The following is a 21,628-nucleotide window of genomic DNA, read 5'->3' as shown; positions in this document are numbered from 1 at the left end:
TTACAGTTTTGAAGTTTGTTTCTTTTTCACTTTATATGGAATGAAGCATGATGACTTGTGTTGAACTTGTTTCTTGTTAAAATCTTCAATAAAATTTATTGGAACTTTTCTGCCTTTACTGATGGAATTACCACCTGCCCTCTCTGACTTGATCAGAGTGATGTTACAGGAGTGTACCAGAAAAGTCTACCATGTAAACAATTTGGCCTATTCCCATGAAGAACTTCACATGCTAGAGTCAAGACCTTAAAATAGATGTGACTTATTAATAGGAGCCAATGAAACTGCTTCAATAATGGGGTGGCAATACTCTATCTTGGCATCCCCAATATTAGCCTGCAACCTTAATAAGACACCTATTTTACATGTAAGGTTGCCAATTGGATCCAGACTCACCTGACAGGGTGACCCAGTCTTGGGTTTACACCATTACATGCAGAGATTTGTAGTTTTACTTAAGGAATGCAATGGAAAAATCAGAACTAAAAGTCATTGTATGCAATGGGCTACACCTAGGACTGGATCAACCCTACTAGGTGAATCTGGATCCAGTTGGCAACTCTATTTACATGTTTATTTTGCAATTTAATAACAATGATTTTTGAACCCCATATCTGCATAATAAGGTAACACAGAAGCGTTGAAACGCAGGCTTTATTCCTTGTGACCTGTATCTATCTTATTATTGTAGGTTTCAGCCATAAATTGTTCATGTAATACCTGGTCTTTGTGCATCCTTCTCCATTCATTTCTCACTTTCATCAACCATTACCTTAGACTTGTACCATTCCTCGGTCTCCTGCAGATTGGCAGATGCCAGAGATTCATACTGAATTCGGATGTCCCTCAGGGCTGAGGTCAGATCTGGTTTGGGTATATCCATTTCAATGTGGACCTGATGCTGGGCCAACTGCTCCTGAAAGTCTCTCATCTCCTAAAATAAACAGGTGACCCAACACCAATCAACTCAGTCAATGCTCTCTGAGCTTCCCCCTTCCCACCAGTACACAATTTCTCCTCTGGGGAAGATCACAGAATTCACTAAAGCAACCAATCACGGCAAAGTGCTGTACTGTGCATCTTTCTGACAGTTTAAATCCACCAGCATTGTAAAACTATATTGCGTCTACAGTTAAACTGGACAATTAGATTTCACCAACAGTCTCAATGTGTAATTAAACTCTGGAATGAGTTGCCAGAGAATGTGGTGAAATCAGTTTAGCGGGGTTTTAAAAAGGTATGGATAATTTCCTAAAAGAGAAATCCATAGGCCATTATTGAGATGGCTTGGGGGGAAATCTACTGCTTATTCCTAGGATAAGCAACAAAAAATCTATTTTACTACTTGGGATCTAGCTAGGTTCTTGGGACCTGGGTTGGCCACTATTAGAAATAGGATACTGGGCTTGATGGACCTGTACGGCAATTCTTATGTTCTTATGTGAGCCAAGTATAGGACAATCAAGCCATTGTGACATCACTGACGAGTTTGGCTCTTAGGCACTGCTGGAAAGAGGTATTATAACATCACAATCTCAGTTCTGGAATATTGCTACTATCTGGGTTTCTGCCAGGAATTTGAGACCTGGGTTGGCCACTGTTGGAAAGAGGACATTGGACTTGATGGACCTTTGGTCTGTCCCAGTACGGCAATTCTTATGTTCTTATGAACTGTTTTGTTGTTAGTATGGGGTACATACACAGGCACGCTTAATATTTCACCCATCTTAACAAAGTGTTGTGAACTGAGGGATGTGGCATGCCCCTATTGCCGGTCTTGGTTCTAAATACTGTGCAGTATTGGCTGCAACCTGAACAATAAAATTTGATACGATTGCCCTGCACTTTCCCAGGTCCCCGGCATGTGTGTTATGAAACAGAACCGATATAAAGCAAGAAAGTGGGCTACAATAGTGAGAGTGCAAACGGGGGATTCCATTCTCTTGCCTCATCATGAATTTTCTTTAGAAAGTTAATCTCATCCTGCAGGGATTCAATTTTCCTCTCCAGGTCCAGTCGATTCAGTGCTGCATCGTCAACATCCTGCCAAAAGGAAGAAAGAATTCAAGGTATCTTATTCAGCAGTCACCCCTCACATTTTGTACTACAAACCCAGCAACCCTCAAATTCACCCCCAGCACAGTACCCACCCCTCACATACTCTTCCCTTAAAACAGCAACTTCTTTCATAATCTGCTCCACCCAGTTAGACCTCACCCTTCAAACTTTCTTCCCTCTCAATCAACAACCATCCCTCTCGCCTCCCGCTATTCAGTAACTCCACTGGGGAAAAGGAGGTATTGACGCCCCTGTATAAGACTCTGGTGGGATAGCCATGCAAATGATTACTCGCAATTGGAAGAATTGGGATCACCTTAGTTTTCCTTTTTGGTGGGCGAGCTTATGTTTAACTTATAAATATGAGAAAATGAATGCTGACATGCTGGGACATAATATGATATTCAAATTAGTTTGGGATCCATTGACGTCTTTTGTAGATTTGCTATAGTTGTCCTTCATCTTTTTTTTCCGTTGTTTTTCACCCACAAATTCGGGGGGGGGGGGGAAGCAAGAGGGGGGTATATCTTTTGTTTTGGTATTATTCCTGATGGTAATGATGGATGGGGGAAGGAATTTTTATATTTTGTATAGATACTGATTGATTATAAGTGTTTAGTTGATTATCATTATTTGTATATAAATTGTATTGCACTTTTTGTTGGCATTAAAAACTAAATAAAGTTCAAAAAAGACTCTGGTGAGACCTCATTTGGAATATTGTGTACAATTCTGGAGACTGCACCTTCAAAAAGATATAAACAGGATGGGATGGAGACAGACTTAAAGATCTCAATATATATACTTTGGAGGAAAGGCGGGAGAGGGAACATATGATAGAGATGTTTAAATCGAGATGCAGGCTGTTTATTTAAACCAACTCATCTATCCCCATTCTATCCTCCACTAATCCTATCAGTTGTACATCTGCTCACGCCTCTCCTCCATCAGTACCAACACTTCCCACATCACTCTGCTCCCTCCATCAGCACTCCCTCCCTCACTTTCCTTCCCCTTCCAACGATCACCCACAATTCTCTCTTCCCCACACCCATCAATTCATCAGCACTTTTAGGCTGAAATCCACAAATGTAATGTTTCAGCTGTTTATTTTCAAAAGTGGGGCCACCCACCCTTCTAAACCTATTGAGTGGAAAAGATTTCATTAGATGAATAACCCGCAGGTTGATTTAGGAAAATGTTCACATCTGTGCAGGTCCTGGCAACTACCTTCCTGCCATGACTGGAGTTGATTCTTAACATGGTGTTTGTGCCAACATAAACCCTTACACCATTCTTTGTCCTTGGCTAGGACATGTATGACCTTCCTAGGGGAACCACCGGAAGAGTGGAGGTAGGAATGAAACCGAACTGCTATCTCCATTATTCATTTTGGTTTTGACTATTTTGGGTTGTTTTGAATCCCATGAATTGCTTAATTTATGTTTACTTCCAGTGATATAATTTGATGCAAGAAGCAGAGACTTCTGGGTTTGACAGTACGTCAAGACTATGCCATGCTAGGCCATTGGCTAAGTGGCTTGGCTTGGTATTTATATATTTGTAGCTTATATTCTGTAATACACCTTAAGAAGCCATGGGACATGAGGAGGGTGCAGTCATACTGGTAGAAAGCATTTTAGCTTTGAAACATGGCAGAGTCCCAGGTAGCTCACACAGTGGCAGGCTAGTAAGTGTTGGAAGTTACTGACTGCCTGGCTAACCCATAGCAGGAGTCAGATAGTCTTTGCCAGTTGATTGACTTGGGTATGAGGTGTCATGTGTTGTAATTTTCGAAATAAAGCGATGATCTTTTATTTCCATACATGACTGTTTTATTGATTGAAAGACTTTTAGGTGGGGGCAGGGGACTGGGAATCGGTGGGAACCAGAGTTTTACCACTGCCAGTGTTATAATTAATCAACTATTTTAACGGTAATCAACTGTTTTGCAACTTAAGGTGGTAGAAACAGAGGGAGAGCGAGCTCTGAAGATTTGATTTTGTCAGGAATTGATTTTTTTGTTGACTGCAACTGTTCTCTCTCTCTCTCTCTCTCTCTCTCTCTCACTTTCTCTCTCGCTCGTCCTCTTCCGTGCTGATGCTCACCTGTCTGAACGCAGATAAATTGTTTTCAGCTTCCAACCTCAGATTAATCTCATCTTGTAACCTTAAAAATAAGTAATAAAAAAAGGGACAGCGCATGAGTCTGGGGAATTTTCCCTTAAATGATTTTCTGTTTCTTCCAATCTGTGATGCAAAAGCAAATGTCAAGAGCTGAACTCCTGGAGGTCCCAGGCATGCTTACATAATGTGGGTGCATGTGTACATTTGTACTTACTGTAGTGTTTCTTTAAAACAGATTGCAGAAAGTATTGGTGTCGTTTGCCTACTTCGTATCGGGGAGGGGGAGGGGAGGGAGGAGGAAAAGGAGGGAGGGGGGCGGGAGGCAAGGGTAGGAATTTTAGTTTAATGATTGAGAATGAATTTTTGAGATACAATTTTCTCCCCTGCTCCTAAAATAAGCACAGATTACCTTTCTTCTTCCACCCCCATGCACATTCTTTTCCACAAATATAAACACACACAGACACACAAATACTCTTTATCATTCTTAGCTCTCATCCCATCCTCCCAGGCCTGTAAACCAGTACCACCAGCCTCAATTTTCCCACCTGCTCAGCTGTAGCTGCAGCAGGGTGGCACAATAGCATTTTTTTCATTTTTATATTTCTCACTTTCTCATTTTCTATATTTCCTCTCTCTTCTGATTTCTGTTTTTTCTTCAATTACCCATTTATTCTCTCAGCATTTCCTCTGGATTTTTTCATCCTCTTGTCATGTTTCTTTATTATGTTATAGGTTCCATTTCTTTTGCTTTTACCTTTTCTATGTGTTTCCTTTATCCCAATAAAGAAAAAGAAGACCCAATAATCCAGTGAAAACAATCCACTGATAAAAACAAAAAACTGTGGATACAGATGTTCTGGAATTGATTTATTGTACGCTGTCATATAAAACTATAAAAATACAATGATAAAAAGTACAATGATAGTCTTTTTGTCATTTTACAACCATACTCAAAACAGGTACCTCAAGCATTTTCCCTCTCTGTCCCAGTGGGTTCACAATCTGTCTAAATGGGGCAGTGGAGGGTTTGCTAGGGTCACAGGGAGCAGCATGGGGTTTGAACCCCCAGCCTCAGGGAGCTGAGGCTGCAGCTCTAACCACTGTACCACACTCTCCTTCAATATAATATCAGAAGTGAGCCAAATATAGTACAATGAAGCCATACACTTACTTCTCTAGTCCTCCCATTTCCACCAGTGTCTCTCATTATAATCTTTCAGCCACCTTCTAGTTCCCCATTTTCACCCTCTGTGCTCATGCCCTACCCTGCCTCATCCTCTGCATCTCACCCCCTTCTATAATCTGGCCCATTCCTTCCCTGCCAGTCATCTCCAGACCATTTCTTATATCCAGGTTCTAATTCCCCCTTTTACATCAATTTCTACTCTCTCTCACCTTCAAAAGCCTGTCTCCTTCCTTTGTATTTCATCTTCTTCTTAGCTCTCTGCCTCTCTCTCCTTTTCCCAGCATTCATTGCCCTACCCTCCTGCATCTCAAGCATCCGTTCCCCCATATGAGCGCTCTAGCAATACCCATCTACCTTCCCCTCCAATATTCATTTACCCTGCTTATCCTTCTTGCCCCAACATCAGCTCCTCCATCTCCATCTCTACCTTCAACTTGATATGCCCTTGCTTTGCTTCCACCTCACTGTCTGTCCTCCTTTCTTACTCCAATATCAGCCTCCTTCTCCCAGCCCCAGAATTACACCCTTCCCCCAAATACCCTTCTCTCAGCTCAATTCCCAGTTCCTGTGTCAGCCTTCAGCCTGAATTTCCCAGTCACAGGAATAGACTCTTCTCTTTTTAATAATAATAAGTAAACCCCCTTCTTCCATCTCAAATCCCAGTCCCAGCATCCTCAGCCTCCTTATCCTAGCCCCCACATCAGACCCTTCTCTCACCCTATCATACCCTATTATTTTTCTGTGTTATCCTTCTTGTCACTTCCTCCTGCTCCCCCCTATAGTATTTACCCTCTGTTTCCTTATTCCCTCCGCCCTGCTGTCCAGCATCTCCCCTCTCTCAACCCTAAATTGCCCAACATCTTTATTCTCCCTCTACCCTTATGGTCCAGCATCTCCCCCTCTTTATCCCATCCCTCCCCATCCAGCATTATCCCGTCTTGCCTCACCCACAGTCCACTCCATCCTCTCAAATTTCCCTTTATCTTGTGGCTTCTTCATAGTGCCATAACTGGAATCTTTAAAAAGAAACAAAAGAGCAGCTGACATCATACTCAAGCAGTCCTAACACACACTTCTTGCTATCACGGTAGCAGGACCAGCAGATCCTTGTTGAGAACTTGAATATGAGGCTCTATGCTGGCCATTCTTTCACTTCTTTTTAGAAGTCCTAGTCAGTGTAAGGAGGAGGAGCTGGGGGATAAGGGGACAAGCATGAAGGGGTGATTTTGGATGGGGAGGGATGGGAGAGAGATGAGGAGATGCTAGACTATGCGAGGAAAGAGAGGGAGAGGGAGGCACTCCATCCAGCAATGTTTGTGGGGCAATGCCAACTCCCTCAAACTATGCCTAAGGCAGAAAGGAACAATGAAGCCCCTGATCCAGTCCTTGTGGCATGAAAATGCTAACGTGCACATTTACTTGTGTGGTCCACATTATATAAAATATGCACATGCATTCTGCGCCTCTGGAAATACCTGCATACAGCTCACCTAAAATACATGCACATTTTCCATGCATGCATTGTTTACACATGTATGTGGTTGTGCAATTTTTTTGCAAGCCCTGTACTACAGAAAAAGTACATAAAATTATTCCCCATTTTCTACAATTCTTTCTGAGTATAAAACAGAAAAGGACAAACGAATTTCTTATTTTAAATTCTTTGCATTATAAACTTTTGCTACTCTTTCATGATAGAGGTCCACTTCCTAGGGTACTTTTCCTCTTTAGGAATGCTGCCCAAGCTCTGCCTACATAGGAGTCTTTCTCTCCATCTGCAAGGAAAAGATTCACAATGGAGTCCTGCAACCTACTTGCATCCCTGTCTGTTGTCTGCTCCAGGGTTTATCAGGACCTCAAAGTAGAGAATGACACGGTGACAAAATTCATCACCGTTCCCGTCCCCACGGATAACCGCGGGAAATAAACCCATGCCATTTTCTAGTGTCTATTTCATCCTCTACACCAGCATTATTCAAAGCAAAGCTTGCGGGTCAGTGGTTGTGGCCATTCATACTCTGATTCTTATGGGAGCCAAGGATAATGAAGCCATTGTGACATCACTGATGTGATTGGTTCTTAGGCACTGGTGGAATGAGGCATTATGACATCACAATATCTGCTCTGGATACCAGAGACTGTCATTCTGTAGTGTCTGTTTCAACCTCAGTCCTTCTACACCAGCATTCTTCAAAGCAAAGCTTGCGGCTCAGTGGTTGTGGCCATTCATACTCTGATTCTTATGTGAGCCAAGGATAATGAAGCCATTGTGACATCACTGATGTGATTGGCTCTTAGGCACTGGTAGAATGAGGCATTATGACATCACAATATCTGCTCTGGATACCAGAGACTGTCATTCTGTAGTGTCTGTTTCAACCTCAGTCCTTCTACACCAGCATTCTTCAGAGCAAAGCTTGCAGGTCAGTGGTTGTGGCCATTCATACTCTGATTCTTCCCTCTCTCCTTAAAGAATGACATGAAGATGGTTTCCTGCGGTTATCCGCGGGGATGGGAACGGTGATGAATTTTGTCACCGTGTCATTCTCTACCTCAAAGGCCCTTTTTAGGAGGATAAATTTCTGGTGGTATTTCAGCATGGTCAGCCTTTAAGAGTCAAGAAGGTACATTTTAAAAATCAGATTCTCTCATTTTTCAGTGCATCGTATTTGTGGAAAAGGTAGTTCAGAAGAAATTCTGTTTGCTTGCACCAGAAAGCAGAAATCTAGTACCAGAACGAATTAGTTCATCATCCTTTACAAATGAAGCATTACTCTTTTATTGATGGGAACTGCAAATCAACCAGGAAGATCTGAATTGTATCCTGAACTTCATGAACTGATCGCTCTGTGAAGTTTACAGCTTTGAATACTGGTAGTGTCTGGGCATCAAGATCAAAGCAGGTATTGTATGTCTATATCTGGCTCAAAGCTCCTTATAATTACAACTCATCCAAAGTCCAATAAAGCCTGTTTGTTTGTACAGCAGGACACAGCTGTCTTCAGAGCATTCTTTCTGTGGTTTGTTGTTTGACTTTAAAACTGGATTACTAGAAAAGTTCTGCTGGCAGAGTTTACCCTGCTTCTTCTCTCTCCCTCTTCTTTGCATCCAGTTTTCATCTGAGAGCCAGGGCCTAGTGAAAGTTCCATCTCCATTATCTGCCTGACTCTCCAAAAGCCTGAGTTAGTATGACATCATTCCATTCTACAGTCCCCTAACACAAGCCAAGCCTTCGTTTCTACCAATGAAGCACCATTTTTTTACCCTCCCCATTCCTTTCTTCTTGCCCCACCCATTCTCACCTCTTTTTTCCTGTTTCTCACCAGCTTGAGAGAGGGGACATGGGAGACATACAAAGAGAACGTAAAAAAATAGAGAAGATCACGAAGACAATACAGGGATGTAAAGGAGTGAAGGAAAGAGTAAAAAAATAAAGGAAAAGAATCAGGAAAACTGCATGGGGTTTGTACACCCGTACACAAAAAAAGACATGAGGAGACCTGAATATATATCTGTAGAGGACAGGAGGGATAGGAAGATATGATAATAATAATAATAACAGTTTATATACTGCAATACCGTTAAGTTCTATGCGGTTTACAAAAGATTAGTGGGGTACAAGTTGAGTTGACGTACAAGTTGAATTAACTTAAGGGATGTGGGGAACAATTGGGATATTTTAGTATAAATCCTGTTTTATTGGCACATCAGCAGTAAATACACAATACAGCACGACAATACAACAAGGTCGCGAACACCAAACGTACCATCAAACACATTTTCACCCCAACCAAAGAATCCCCCCAATCCCCACCCCCTCCAAAGCCCAAACCCCCACCCCATCCCAAACCCACACCATGAGACCCAATCCATACCCAAAAACCCCAGCAAGAAAGGAGTATGCTGAGCAAGCTGTTTGCTTATGCCGCTCAGCACATATCAAACAAAACAAGAGAACCAAAACCCATCCTCCCACCCACAATGTGTAATCCCCCCCTACCCACCGAACTCCACATACTTCCAACCACTCATACCCACCATTCACACTCACCCAAACATCCACCCACCAACCCGGGGAAAACAGCTGAGAGCATAAGGTATCAGCAACAGAGTGAATTTAAGACCAGACTTCTGGCCCTAGGGGAAAGCGAGGAAATGTAGGGGTCCCAGGTCTGCAGGAAAATCTTCGACCGCCTGACAGATAATCGAGCATGGCGCTGCTCCAAGAGCATCAAATTATGAAAACGATTCCTCCAAGCCCAGTAAGCAGGCGCTATGTCTTGCGTCCAAACGCTAAGAATGCAATTGGGATATTTTACAGATACTTTAACTTTATATTTTACAGATACAGATATTTTAATACTTGAAAAGTTTTGATATACAAACAAATCTTTTTCAGGGACAGGGAAGCAATAGAACTAGAGAACATGAATTGAGGTCACACAAAATCAGGAAATACTTTTTCACAGAGAAGGTGGTAGACGATTGAAGGGTGGGGCAATAACCAGAAACAGAATTTAAAAAAAAAACCCCACACACATAGATTAAACATAGAGGATTCCTATATGGAAGGAGCATGGAATCAAAGCACAGTTAAAAGGCCTTCTTCACTATTTAAACAGGGTGTAACCTGCACAGAGTAGCAGGTACACTGCCTGCCTTGTTGGGCAGATGCACTTATGCCGAAATGTGGTGCCATGTCGGCTCTGTTGTCACTGAAGAGTTATATTAGACCTTGTGGATTCTCCTGCCTTCTTTGGAAGTCTTGTATTCAACCCTACTCCTCTTCGCTGCACTAAATTAATACAACATATCAAAAAGAATTGTATTTGCAGTACTGCAGGTACTTTCAACACTGGGTACTCAGTCAGTCTTAGCTTCCCAATCCAGCATCTTCCTGTTGACTATGTGAACAGTGGGGTTCAGCAAAACTGTAACAGAAACCCTGCATAACAGTGTTCTGGGGAAGCCCCAGCCAGTCGGGGTTTCAGGATATCCTAATGAATATGCATGCGACAGATTTGCATATCATGGAGGAGACAGGCATGTGCAAATATGTCTCATGCATATTCATTAGGGATAGGGTTACCAGACGTCTGGATTTCCTTGGCATGTCCTCCTTTTGAGGGGATCCGGATGGCTTTTCAAAACCTGGCACTTTGTCCAGGTTTTGAAAAGCTTGGAATAAATCAATGTTGGGCAGGAGCGCATCCGACAGGCAGGAGCGCATTCTGACAAGAGCAGGCAGTGGGGGGGGGGGAGGGGGGATAAGTCTAGGGTGGGAGTGAGGGGCAGGACTGGGGTGTGATGGAGCGGGGATGAGTAGAACTGGGCGGGCCTGGGTCTAGGGGGTCTGAATTTTCCAAACAGAAAATCTGGTAACCCTAATTAGGGATATCCTGAAACCCAACTGGCTAGGGGTCCCCCAGGACAAAATTGAGAACTACTGCTGTATAGTATAGTATAATATACTATACTTTTTACAGAAAGGATGGTAGATGTATGGAACAGTCTCCCGGAAGAGGTGGTGGAGACAGAGACTGTATCTGAATTCAAGAAAGCCCAGGATAGGTACGTAGGATCTCTTAGAGAGAGGAAGAGATAATGGTTACTGTGGATGGGCAGACTGGATGGGCCATTTGGCCTTTATCTGCTATCATGTTTCTATGTTCTATATTTATTCTTATATTCCGCATATACCTACCATAGGTCCAGTGAGGATCACAAAGATAAGAATACCCACAAATCATATTAATACAGTCAATGTAAACAATTTTAATGTAAAGATTTAGCAAATAAAAACGTCTTAAGAGATCCCTTGAAAAATGTATAATTATCCACAGCACAGAGCTGAAGTGGTAGACGTTATTGGCAATTATAAATTTACCTATCAGTATTTTTGGTAGGTTGCCAAATGGTCACCTGGTTTCAGCTGTGCAAGCCTTTAGTTTATGGTGATGCTAGTACCCTGTCTTATTCAAAATATAAAGATAGCAATCATAAATTTAAAAAACCGACATATTCCTATCAGTAACTTGAAACTTGTATACTACACATTAAGAGATAAAATGGAAAATAAGAATGGAAATAAAAATGGAGAATAAAAATGAAAATAAGATAATACCTTTTATTGGACTAACAATACATTTTTTGATTAGCTTTCAGAGGCCAAAGTCCAGTGTTTCAGGTCAGGTCAAGAGTATATTACTTTTATGGCATCCTTTCCTGACCTGAGTCAGGAAGTTGTGGACTCTGAAAGCTAGTCAAAAATGTATTAAAATTGGTCCAATAAAATACTCACCTTATTTTCCATTTGGTGTTTTATTTGGTATTTATTTACCATTATTAACATAACTACCACATTACTTCATCTTACATTAAAAAGAAATCATTTTTTCACTTTTGTTGTCCAGCCATTAACGTTTTCTAACTGTGTTGGTCCCAGTCTCTGGTTTCTGCTTTTCTTTGTTTTCTCTTAACTCTCTTGCCAGGGTTTATATCCATTTGTCAATTTCTTCTCTCCTCCTTTTTCTTTCAGTTTTCTTCAATTTATTTTTCTGTCTCTCTGTCCAGATTCAATTCATTCATGCTATCCAGTCTTAATTTCTCTCTTTTTTTTACTTTGTCAACCTATAGCTTTCCATTTCTTTCCCTCACCCTTGTTCTCCTTTATTACCTTCCTCTTATTCTCCAGTCTTTCATCAACTCTACCCTTTCCCCTTCAGTATCTTTTTTCTTTCTCTCTCCACCTTTCCATCCAGCATTTCCCCTCTTTCTATCACCATCCTTCCATTCCACATCTCTCTCTCCACCGTTCCAGCCTCTGTCTCTTTCTCCCTCCTTCCATCCAACATCTTCTTTCTCTTTAACAATTTCCATCCAGCATGTCCCCTCCACCCTTCCAGTCAATGTCTCCTCTCTTGCACTCCTCATACTTTCATCCTGCATCTCCTCTCTTTCTTCCTTCCAGTCAGCATCTCCCTTCTTTCTCTCTCTCTTTCTATCCAGGGTCTGAGCGCTATTCTTTAAATATAAGTTAAGTCTGTTGTCTGACTCAAAACGTATGAGGAGTAGAAGTAGCAGATATAGTTTTACTTGATATCCATGATATTAAACTTTTGAACTGTGTTACATAGAGAAGACTTGTACAATTGAAGAACATAACATACTGTAGTAGCAGATTTCCAGACTGCATAACCATTAGTTCAATGTGGTAAACAAAAGATTATGCTATGGGAAAATACAAAATTAATGAGATGCGAGGAAATTTAGCTAGCCAAAAATTTGGAGAAAAGAAAAGTCTTCAAAAGATTTCTATACAGTAGTGCTTATAAGATGTAGATCTGATCAATAATGGATGGAAATCTTTGTCATAAGAAGCAGCCTGATAAGAAAGACAATGCCCATGATATCTCTTACTTTTGCAACCCTTTGCTGAGGGGAACGTAAGTAGGGCGTGAGATTTTCTATTCCTCTCGTGTGTCATAATAACAAATCTATCAACAAGATATGAAGGAGTAGCACCAAAAGCTACTTTGTAATATAAGCATCCCATCTTGAAAATCACCCGGGCCTCCATTGGGAGCCAATGCAACTCACGATAATAAGGAGTGACATGATCGTACTTCTTCAGGCCATAAATCATTCCTACAGCTTTATTTTGGACCAAGGTCAGTCTAGTCAAATTTTTCTTAGAACTTGTCAAATATATAATATTGCAGTAATCCAAAATACTCAAAGTAGTGTCTGAACCAAGAGAGTAAAAGTGGTAGCATCAAAATAAGATCTGATGGTACGAAGTTTCCACAAGGTATAATAACTCTTCTGAACCACTGCGTCTATCTGAGTGTTCATAGTCAAACACTGATCAAAAACAACTCCCCAAATTTTAATTGTAGGGCTTATTTTAAATGATACTGAATTGATCTTAATTGTTGGTTCAAAGCTAATCTTTTGAGCGGATACAAAAAAGAATAATGAGCCAACTGGTGCTAATTGAGATCGCAAGGCCCCTTTTAGCAAGCTGTGCAAGAGATTTTTAGTGCATGGCAGCACGGCAAATCCTCTGAAACTTATAGAATTCCTGTGAGTGTCGGAGCATTTACCTCACCAGCCCGTGCTAAAAACTTCTAGTGCAGCTTGATAAAAAGGGGGGTAATGAGCAATTATTGCTGCTAATTGGTTTTAATTAAAATTCACACACACAAATTTAGGCACAGGATTTGCGCCTACATTTTACACAGGGGAGGGTCATGGGTAGATCGGGGCATTTCTACAATTTACACATGTAGTTATGAGGGTAAGGGTGAATCCGCACCTAATTTAGGCATGAAGATTTACATCACGCTTCAGTTGGTATAAACGGCCATGGCTAACAGGTGTGGCTCCCAGCACTATGAGCTATTCTATAGGCGGTGCCTGAGCACTTTGAGGGGCTGCTGAAATGTTCTCAGCCCAACCAACAAAGCCGGGGCAGTCTCCGTTGAGGGCTATACACTTAGTCCAGTGATTTCCCACTTTTTTTTTTGTTGGAAAAACACGGAACGAAAAAAGTGGACTATCACTGCTCAGGTAAGGGTGGGCGCCTAGACGTTAGACATGTCAATACTGGATTACACTAGTATTCTATAACGGAACCTAGGCGCTTGATTTCCTTTATAAAATGGTCTCCTGCTACACTGCCTTGGGGTGCCTAAGTGGCCCAGTTATGGAATTATCCCTTTCAGTTTATCCACTATAAGAACATAAGAGCATAAAAGTTGCCATACTGGGACAGAGCAAAGGTCCATTGAGTCCAGTATCCTGTTTCTAACAGTGGCCAATCTAGTTCACAAGTACCTGGCAAATATAAACAGATTTGTTCAGTAAGAACTTGTCTAATTTAGTCTTGAATCCCTGGAGGGTGTTTTCCCCTATGACAGCCTCTGGGAGAGCGTTCCAGTTTCCCACCACTCTCTGGGTGAAGAAGAACTTCCTTACGTTTGTACAGAATCTATCCCCTTTCAACTTTTCCCATTGGATTTTCCCAAGTCCATCTTAACAATGGCTTATGGACTTTTAGGAAATTATCCAAACTTTTTAAAACCTTGCTAAGCTAACTCTTTTCACCACATTCTCTGAAAACAAATTCCAGAGTTTAATTACATGTTATGTAAAGAAATATTTTCTCCAGTTTGTTTTAAATCTACTACTTAGTAGCTTCATCGCCTGCCCCCTAGTCCTAATATTTTTGGAAAGAACAAACAAGCGATTCACATCTACCCTTTCCACTCACTATTTTATAGACCTCTATCATATTACCTCTGAGCCATCTCTTCAAGCTGAAGAGCCCTAGCTGCTTTAGCCTTTCCTCATAGGGAACTTATATAACTGTCCCAGCAAAGGACACTAGAGGACCAAATTTGCATTCCACCACGTGCGTCTCTTTTAAAAAAATATTTCAAATAATTATTTGTAGCTAGATTGATTATTAAAATATTTTGAGTGGTTCACTGGCTACTAAAGAGCAGCTCAGCAGGTCATCGGGGCAAGGCTGAATCAATCCTGGCTTTGCCCCATTGCATTCAGGGACTTGTAGTTCTGATTCTCCTTTGAAAAGAAAGGTTAAAGGTCTCTACACTGAAAGAGGCCCTGCCATATATGATTCATCCCTGAACCCAACAGTCCATAGCCCTTCTACCTCCTCACTCCTTACTTTTGTCGCAGGTTATCAATATCCTGTGTCAAGTTGTCCTTTTCAATCTCCAGCTGGGCCTTGGAGTTGAACAGCTGCTCCACCTGACGGCGTAGCTCCCTCAGCTGATCTTGATATATATCTCCCAGTTTGGTGGGCTCCTTGTCCCGGATTTGGTTCAGTTCTGTCGCCAGCACCTTGTTCTGCTGCTCCAGGAAACGCACCTTCTCAATGTAGCTGGCAAAACGGTCATTCAGCTCCATCATCTCTACCTTCTCGTTGGTACGTGTCTCCTTAAACTCTGCGTTGAGGGCATCAGCCAGAGAAAAATCCATCCTGTTATTCAAGAGCCGCAAGCTGGAGTGAGTGGCAACTATGGGGCTGGCTTTTACTCTGGTCAGTGAGAGCCTGGTGGTGGGGTTGGCAGTGTGCAGGTGCCTAATGGGTGAATAGGATAAACTCTGGTTCGGGTACACAGGGCTGGAGACTTCAACACCAAACCTACGCCTGTAGGATGAAATTCTCCGGCTTTCCAAGTTAAGGCTCATGTTTCTTCTCTCGTCTACTCCTCTGACAACTATCCCAGTCCCTTGTCCACAACTCAGATGAAATCCTGTCTGTGTTTCTGCTTTTATACAGACCACCAATCCTTTTCAGGAGGGAGGGGAAATGCAAGAGGGTCCAGGCTGGTTTAAGTTTGGAGAACTGAGGTCCTAGTGCCCATCCCATGCATGCCAGTTACCACATCCTTTCAGTCCTGTACAGGAAAACAAGAAAAAGGGACAAATAGTCAAAATGAGGTGAAAAGTTGTTGAGTTTTTTTTCTTTTTTTAATGTCTGGGATCTCTTTCAGTATTTGAATGCACTGAGCTCCATTGTCTCCATGCCCAGAGAAGGAACAGTTCAGCTGAAAAGTTATTTTATTTTCTATACTCTGTTGCTGGTGACTTCTGCTATGTCACGTGGACTGAGAAGTCCCAGTTGTTCTTTATGGGGGCTCTTTTCTGTGGCTCGCACTCTCTGAAAGCTTTTGTAGCACGTTATGTGAGTACAAAGCACTCGGTTAAATCAGTCATTGAAAGGAACTCATTTGTTACGGGAACGAAACACGACATTGGCGTTTTCGCTGGATTGGCGAGGGACACATTTGTTCTCACCCACCTCTCCAGGCTCTTCTGGCTTCGTGAAAAGAGCGCAAACAAAACAGCGACATCACCATCTTTATTTTCCCCCAAATCAACTACATTGTACAATACCTTTAAGTCTCTAAATTCTCGGTCAGGACAGGGCTCTGAATAGAGGACTCAGGGCATTGAAGGAGTGTGCATTCCCGTTCTCAGTTACTGTACTGGGTCAAGAAAAGGGCAGCGTGTTCCTGGGAATGTTTGTGTGTTTAGTATGCCATTAAAAAAAAAAAAAATCGGCTTATGACTCCTGCTTTCCTTAAAACAATCCTGACTTTATAGCACGCAGATTTATTGTAAAGCAACCTCAATCCTATGTCCACTTGGAGTTAATAATTACACCCTTCAAATGCATGCGGCCAGCAACATGAATTTATTCTTTCTAGTAATTTTGTGCGTTTTATGGAAGCATCTAGGATGGTGGTCTTTGCTAATTTTTAAGTGAGGGCCGATTTGAGTCCAAAGGGGCTAAAGGAGAGTCAACAAATATCTTCCTATTTGGGGCCATGATGCCAATAACAAGGGTTACCAGTAAAATCTGGACCTCTAGGCCCGCCCAGCCCCACCCATTATGCCCCAGTACTGCCCCTAATCCCGCCTCAGCCCCAGCTCCGTCCCCAGCTGTCTGCTCTCGTTGGACAGGAGGGCATCTGCGCATGCGTAGATGTTCTCCTGCCCAACACAATTTTGAGAAAGCTTTTCAAAACCCGGACATGCTGCTTTCAGTGGCCCTAGAAGCTTTCCCTCTGCTACAGCTTCCTATCGCGGGGACAGGAAGCTGTAGCAGAGGGAAAGCTTCCGGGCTGCCAAGGCCAACATATTAACTTCATTCACACTGTCTGCAGCCCGAAAAGTGCAGGACTGCAGTGCAGAATACAAAAAGAGCTGGATTCCGACGGGGTGGGGTGGGGGTGATATTTTGCACAGGCTCTGCGGGCCAACACAGAGGTCTCGGAAAGCCGCCATTGGCTCACGGGCCTTGCAATGAAGACTACTGATCTAGGATTTCCTTCCATCTGTCTGTCTTACTGGAGATGTGGCAACTTCTCCTAAGCCACACCATGTGGTTTTAAAATTGGAGGGGGGCTATGGAAAATGACTTGAGGATGGAGAGGCTGAGGGCCAGATTCTCTAAAAGGTACCTAACTTAATTGGAAAAATCACCTTAATAGCTTCAATAATTGATAAAAAAAAAATTTAACAGCGATAGGAGCATACCCGATTCTATAAAAGGTAGGGGCCTATCGCATGGCACTTAGCAGCGCCTAACATCTAAGTGGGCATTTTTATAAGAACGTAAGAGATGCCGCTGCTGGGTCAGACCAGTGGTCCATCATGCCTAGCAGTCCGCTCACACAGCAGCCCTCTGGTCAAAGACCAGCACCCTAACTGAGACTAGCCCTACCAGCTCATGTTCTTGTTCAGCAGGAACTTGTCTACCTATGTCTTGAATCCCTGGAGGGTGTTTTCCCCTATAACAGCTTCCGGAAGAGCGTTCCAGCTTTCTACCACTTTCTGGGTAAAGAAGAACTTCCTTATGTTTGTACGGAATCTATCCCCTTTCAACTTTAGAGAGTGCCCTCTCGTTCTCCCTACCTGTCCTTATCTACTAAGTCTATCCCCTTCAGTACCTTGAATGTTTCGATCATGTCCCCTCTCAATCTCCTCTGTTCGAGGGAGAAGAGGTCCAGTTTCTCTAATCTGTCGCTGTATGGCAGCTCCTACAACCCCATAACCATCTTAGTCGCTCTTCTCTGGACCCTTTCGAGTAGTACCGTATGGGCTGAACGTGACTTAGGCATCACTAAGCATGATTCTCCCTGAACAATAGGCCTTTAAAACCCTTGCCTACATTTCCGATGCCTTTCCATAGGTGCCACTAAGTATGATTCTGTAAGCAGCGTCTAAGCGTGATTGACACATGGCTGGCGCCATTTTTATAGACGTAAGCTGATTTAGGGGCCATCTACAAAATCCAGGCCTGAGTGCCTACAGAATATGAGGACATAGAAATAGTAAAGGGGAAGAGGGAGAAGTGACTTCTTTATCCCTTCCTCCACATCTACTGGCATCCATGGATTAAGTCCATGTCAATAGGGTATTATTACATTGTGCTAGAAAATCCACAGAGATCTACGTCTTTCATTGTCTCCCTTTTTCTTTTTATAGAATGTTTAGGATAGAGAAAATGCATTCACGGAACTTTAAAAGTCATGATCCTAATAACATAACATAACGTAAAATTTTATTTGTATACTGCATTACATCGTGAAGTTTGATGTGGTTAGCAGAATTAAATAGACTGGTGCATAACATAAAACAATGCCCATTATCTGCCCCTAACCACACCACTTTTTAGTATTGTGCATTGCAACGGGCACATAACTTTCATATAATGGTGCCTAACAATTTATGTGCATAACTTCCAATTAATTTCAATTAATATCAATTACGAGGTGATAATTGCCATAAACATACACAAGACAAATATCATGAACATGGAAAATGATGAAGATTTTGAGCTCGAAGGCGATAGAATAGAAGTTGTAAAGGATTTCAATCTCCTGGGCTCTTTCATAAACAAAGAAGCATCTTATAGGGATCTCAAAGTCCCTCCTTGAGGGCCGTAATCCAGTCGGGTTTTCAGGATTTCCCCAATGAATATGCATTGAAAGCAGTGCATGCACATAGATCTCATGCATATTCATTGGGGAAATCCTGAAAACCCGACTGGATTGCGGCCCTCAAGGAGGGACTTTGATACCCATTCTAGCAGGAAAGAAATACTCTGCAGAATAGCACTTGGTTGCTCTTTAATGAAGGCCCTCGACAAAGTATTCAAAGGCAAGGAAATAACACTCCAAAGATCAGAATTGTACTTGCACTCATTTTCTCAGTGGTCAATTACAGATAAAAAAAAAAGGTCTAAGTCCGTTGTGAGCCTGGAATGCTGGTCACCCAAAGTCTATTCTCAAAAAGAGAATATTCTGTTCATGACAATAACAAAAGCAATGAGGAAGAGAATGGTAGAAACAGGAAAGTAAAATTAAAAAAGCTAGAATGGTGGATGGGGTAAAAAACTGGTCAGCAAAAAGCTGTCTAGAGAGAACAAAACATTAATTTGATTCTATGCTATTTTAAGACCGAGTTTTACTCTTTCGATGTAGACAAAAGTGGGCCTTGAGCCTGTCTTTGATCTTTGTAGATTCCCAGGCTTCCTCTCGGACCCTCACTATGGAGACACCTATGTTCTTATTGGCAATGCCCCTCTTACGGTATGGCATCCCTGGATGGTTTATCTGTCCCTTGGCTGTCTCTTACTCCACACCCAAGCAGACAGCTCCACAAAGGGCTTATTAATGGGCTTCCCTGCCTGGATGAGGGCTGTTGCCTGAATCTTCCAATGGGCCGTTTCTAAAGTGAAACAATAAACCCGCCTTTTGTGTTCTGTTTTATGTCTTGTTTCAAACTGTCAGCGAAGAAGGGTCTGGATCCTGTAACCCCAGGAAGATTTATACCTGGAGCCAGAATGCTTCCATCCCCTCAGAAATTAGAGTCTTTCTTACTGTGTCAACTGAAAGGAAAAACATCCCCAATCAACAGCTGATTAGTGAGGTAACTTTATACCCAAATGATCCTTATTATTAACTTTGCAAAAATTTCCTGATGGACTGTGGGAAAATAACTACCATTAACGTTGTTTTTCTAAACTCTGTTGTAGTCATTCAAGTCATTTCATTGAAAAGAAAAGGCAGCCTTGTGTAGATCAGAACTGATTCAGAAGTCTGGGTTGCTCAGCCTGCGGCCTGGGAACCATGCTGCAGTCCCCCTCCTGTTCTCAGTGTGAGCCCTTCTCTTCCTCAGAGTTCTTGAAACAATGGGCTATGAATTGATAATACTAAAATAGGAAAGTAACAGTACGTCAAAACGGTCCATTTCTGTACTTGTCTGCAGGTGTGGCTTGCTAACTGGCTTTATCCTCTCTTCCCCACCACAAAGGGGGGGAATACTCTGTCCCAATTTCATACTTTCTTCAATTCGGGAAGGGGTAAAACACGGACCTGATGAACCTCACGGATCTAAAACCGCACGTCCTTAAAAATCTGAGATCCGGGCCACTTGTAGTTAGTTTCTGGCTCTTACAGACCTGGATGACAATTTAGCGCTGATGGATCTGTCTCAGCATAGGAAGGGAAAAGTATTAGGATCTGTCAGTGCTAAAATGTCATAGAGGTCTGTCAGAGCCGCGGACCTCAGATTTTTAAATTTACTGGGGCTGCAGGAAACCGGTTTAAAGGATTCGTTTTAGAGCCACTCCAGCACTAGTCTCTGGCTCTGACAGACCTCGATGACATTTTAGCGCTGACGGATCCTAATACTTTTCCCTCCCTATGTGAGACAGATCCGTCAGCGCTAAATTGTCATCGAGGTCTGTCAGAGCCAGATACTAACTACAAGTGGCACGGACTTCAGATTTTTAAGGACGTGCGGTTTTAGATCCGCAAGGTCCGTCAGGTCCGCGTTTTACCCCTTTCCCTTAAATTCCTTGAGTCAAGCCACTGTTGTTCATTGGGGTGTCTCTCAGCTGCAAAGTCTGGTGGTTGCGTGAAAACAATGAATCTGATACATAGGAACATAGAAATAGACAGCAGATAAGGGCCACGGCCCATCTAGTCTGCCCACCCCAATGACCCTCCCCTACCTTTCTCTGTGAATAGATCCCACGTGTCTATCCCATTTGACCTTAAAATCAGGCATGCTGCTGGCCTCAATAACTTGAAGTGGAAGCCTATTCCAGCGATCAACCACCCTTTCAGTGAAAAAGAATTTCCTGGTGTCCCCGTGCAGTTTCCCGCCCCTGATTTTCCATGGATGCCCCCTTGTTGCTGCGGGACCCTTGAAAAAGAAGATATCTTCTTCCACCTCGATGTGGCCCGTGAGATACTTGAATGTCTCGATCATGTCACCCCTCTCTCTGCGTTCCTCGAGTGAGTACAGCTGCAACCTATCCAGCCGTTCCTCGTACGGGAGATCCTTGAGTCCCGAGACCATCCGGGTGGCCATTCTCTGGACCAACTTCAGTCTCAGCACATCCTTACGGTAATGCGGCCTCCAGAATTGCACATAGTATTCCAGGTGGGGCCTCACCATGGATCTATACAATGGCATAATGACTTCAGGCTTGCGGCTGACGAAACTCATACATCATCATATAAGCCACATAGAAAACAACCAGAACCAAGGGAAAGTAAAAAAATAGTCAATACAGTTCAGGCACAGATTCACAGAACTGCCAGGTCTCTGCCAGTTCTGAAGTCTTTAGGACATGACACTCACTGGGCATCTGTTGAAGTCACTTAAGTCTCCACAGCCCCTAGGTACATTATATAGATTGCAA

The 21,628-nt window shown here is 42.5% G+C and overlaps 1 protein-coding gene across 1 annotated transcript in view; it reads right to left on the bottom strand.

Annotated features, from left to right (window-relative positions):
* GFAP (glial fibrillary acidic protein) overlaps positions 1–21,628 on the bottom strand; it is a 50,638-nt gene that overhangs the window by 16,019 nt on the left and 12,991 nt on the right. Inside the window, exons 2-6 of the mRNA XM_033917561.1 lie at positions 15,789–15,803; positions 15,068–15,695; positions 4,167–4,227; positions 1,948–2,043; positions 773–934 (exon numbers count right to left, since the gene is read on the bottom strand). Coding sequence (XP_033773452.1) covers positions 773–934; positions 1,948–2,043; positions 4,167–4,227; positions 15,068–15,695; positions 15,789–15,803 — 962 coding nt within the window. The remainder of the gene's footprint in view (positions 1–772; positions 935–1,947; positions 2,044–4,166; positions 4,228–15,067; positions 15,696–15,788; positions 15,804–21,628) is intronic.

The sequence above is a fragment of the Geotrypetes seraphini genome, chromosome 13, assembly GCF_902459505.1.
Source record: "Geotrypetes seraphini chromosome 13, aGeoSer1.1, whole genome shotgun sequence".
Taxonomy (NCBI): Eukaryota; Metazoa; Chordata; class Amphibia; order Gymnophiona; family Dermophiidae; genus Geotrypetes; species Geotrypetes seraphini.
The sequence above is the reverse complement of the archived record's forward strand: the minus strand, read 5'-3'. Positions and strand labels throughout refer to the sequence as shown.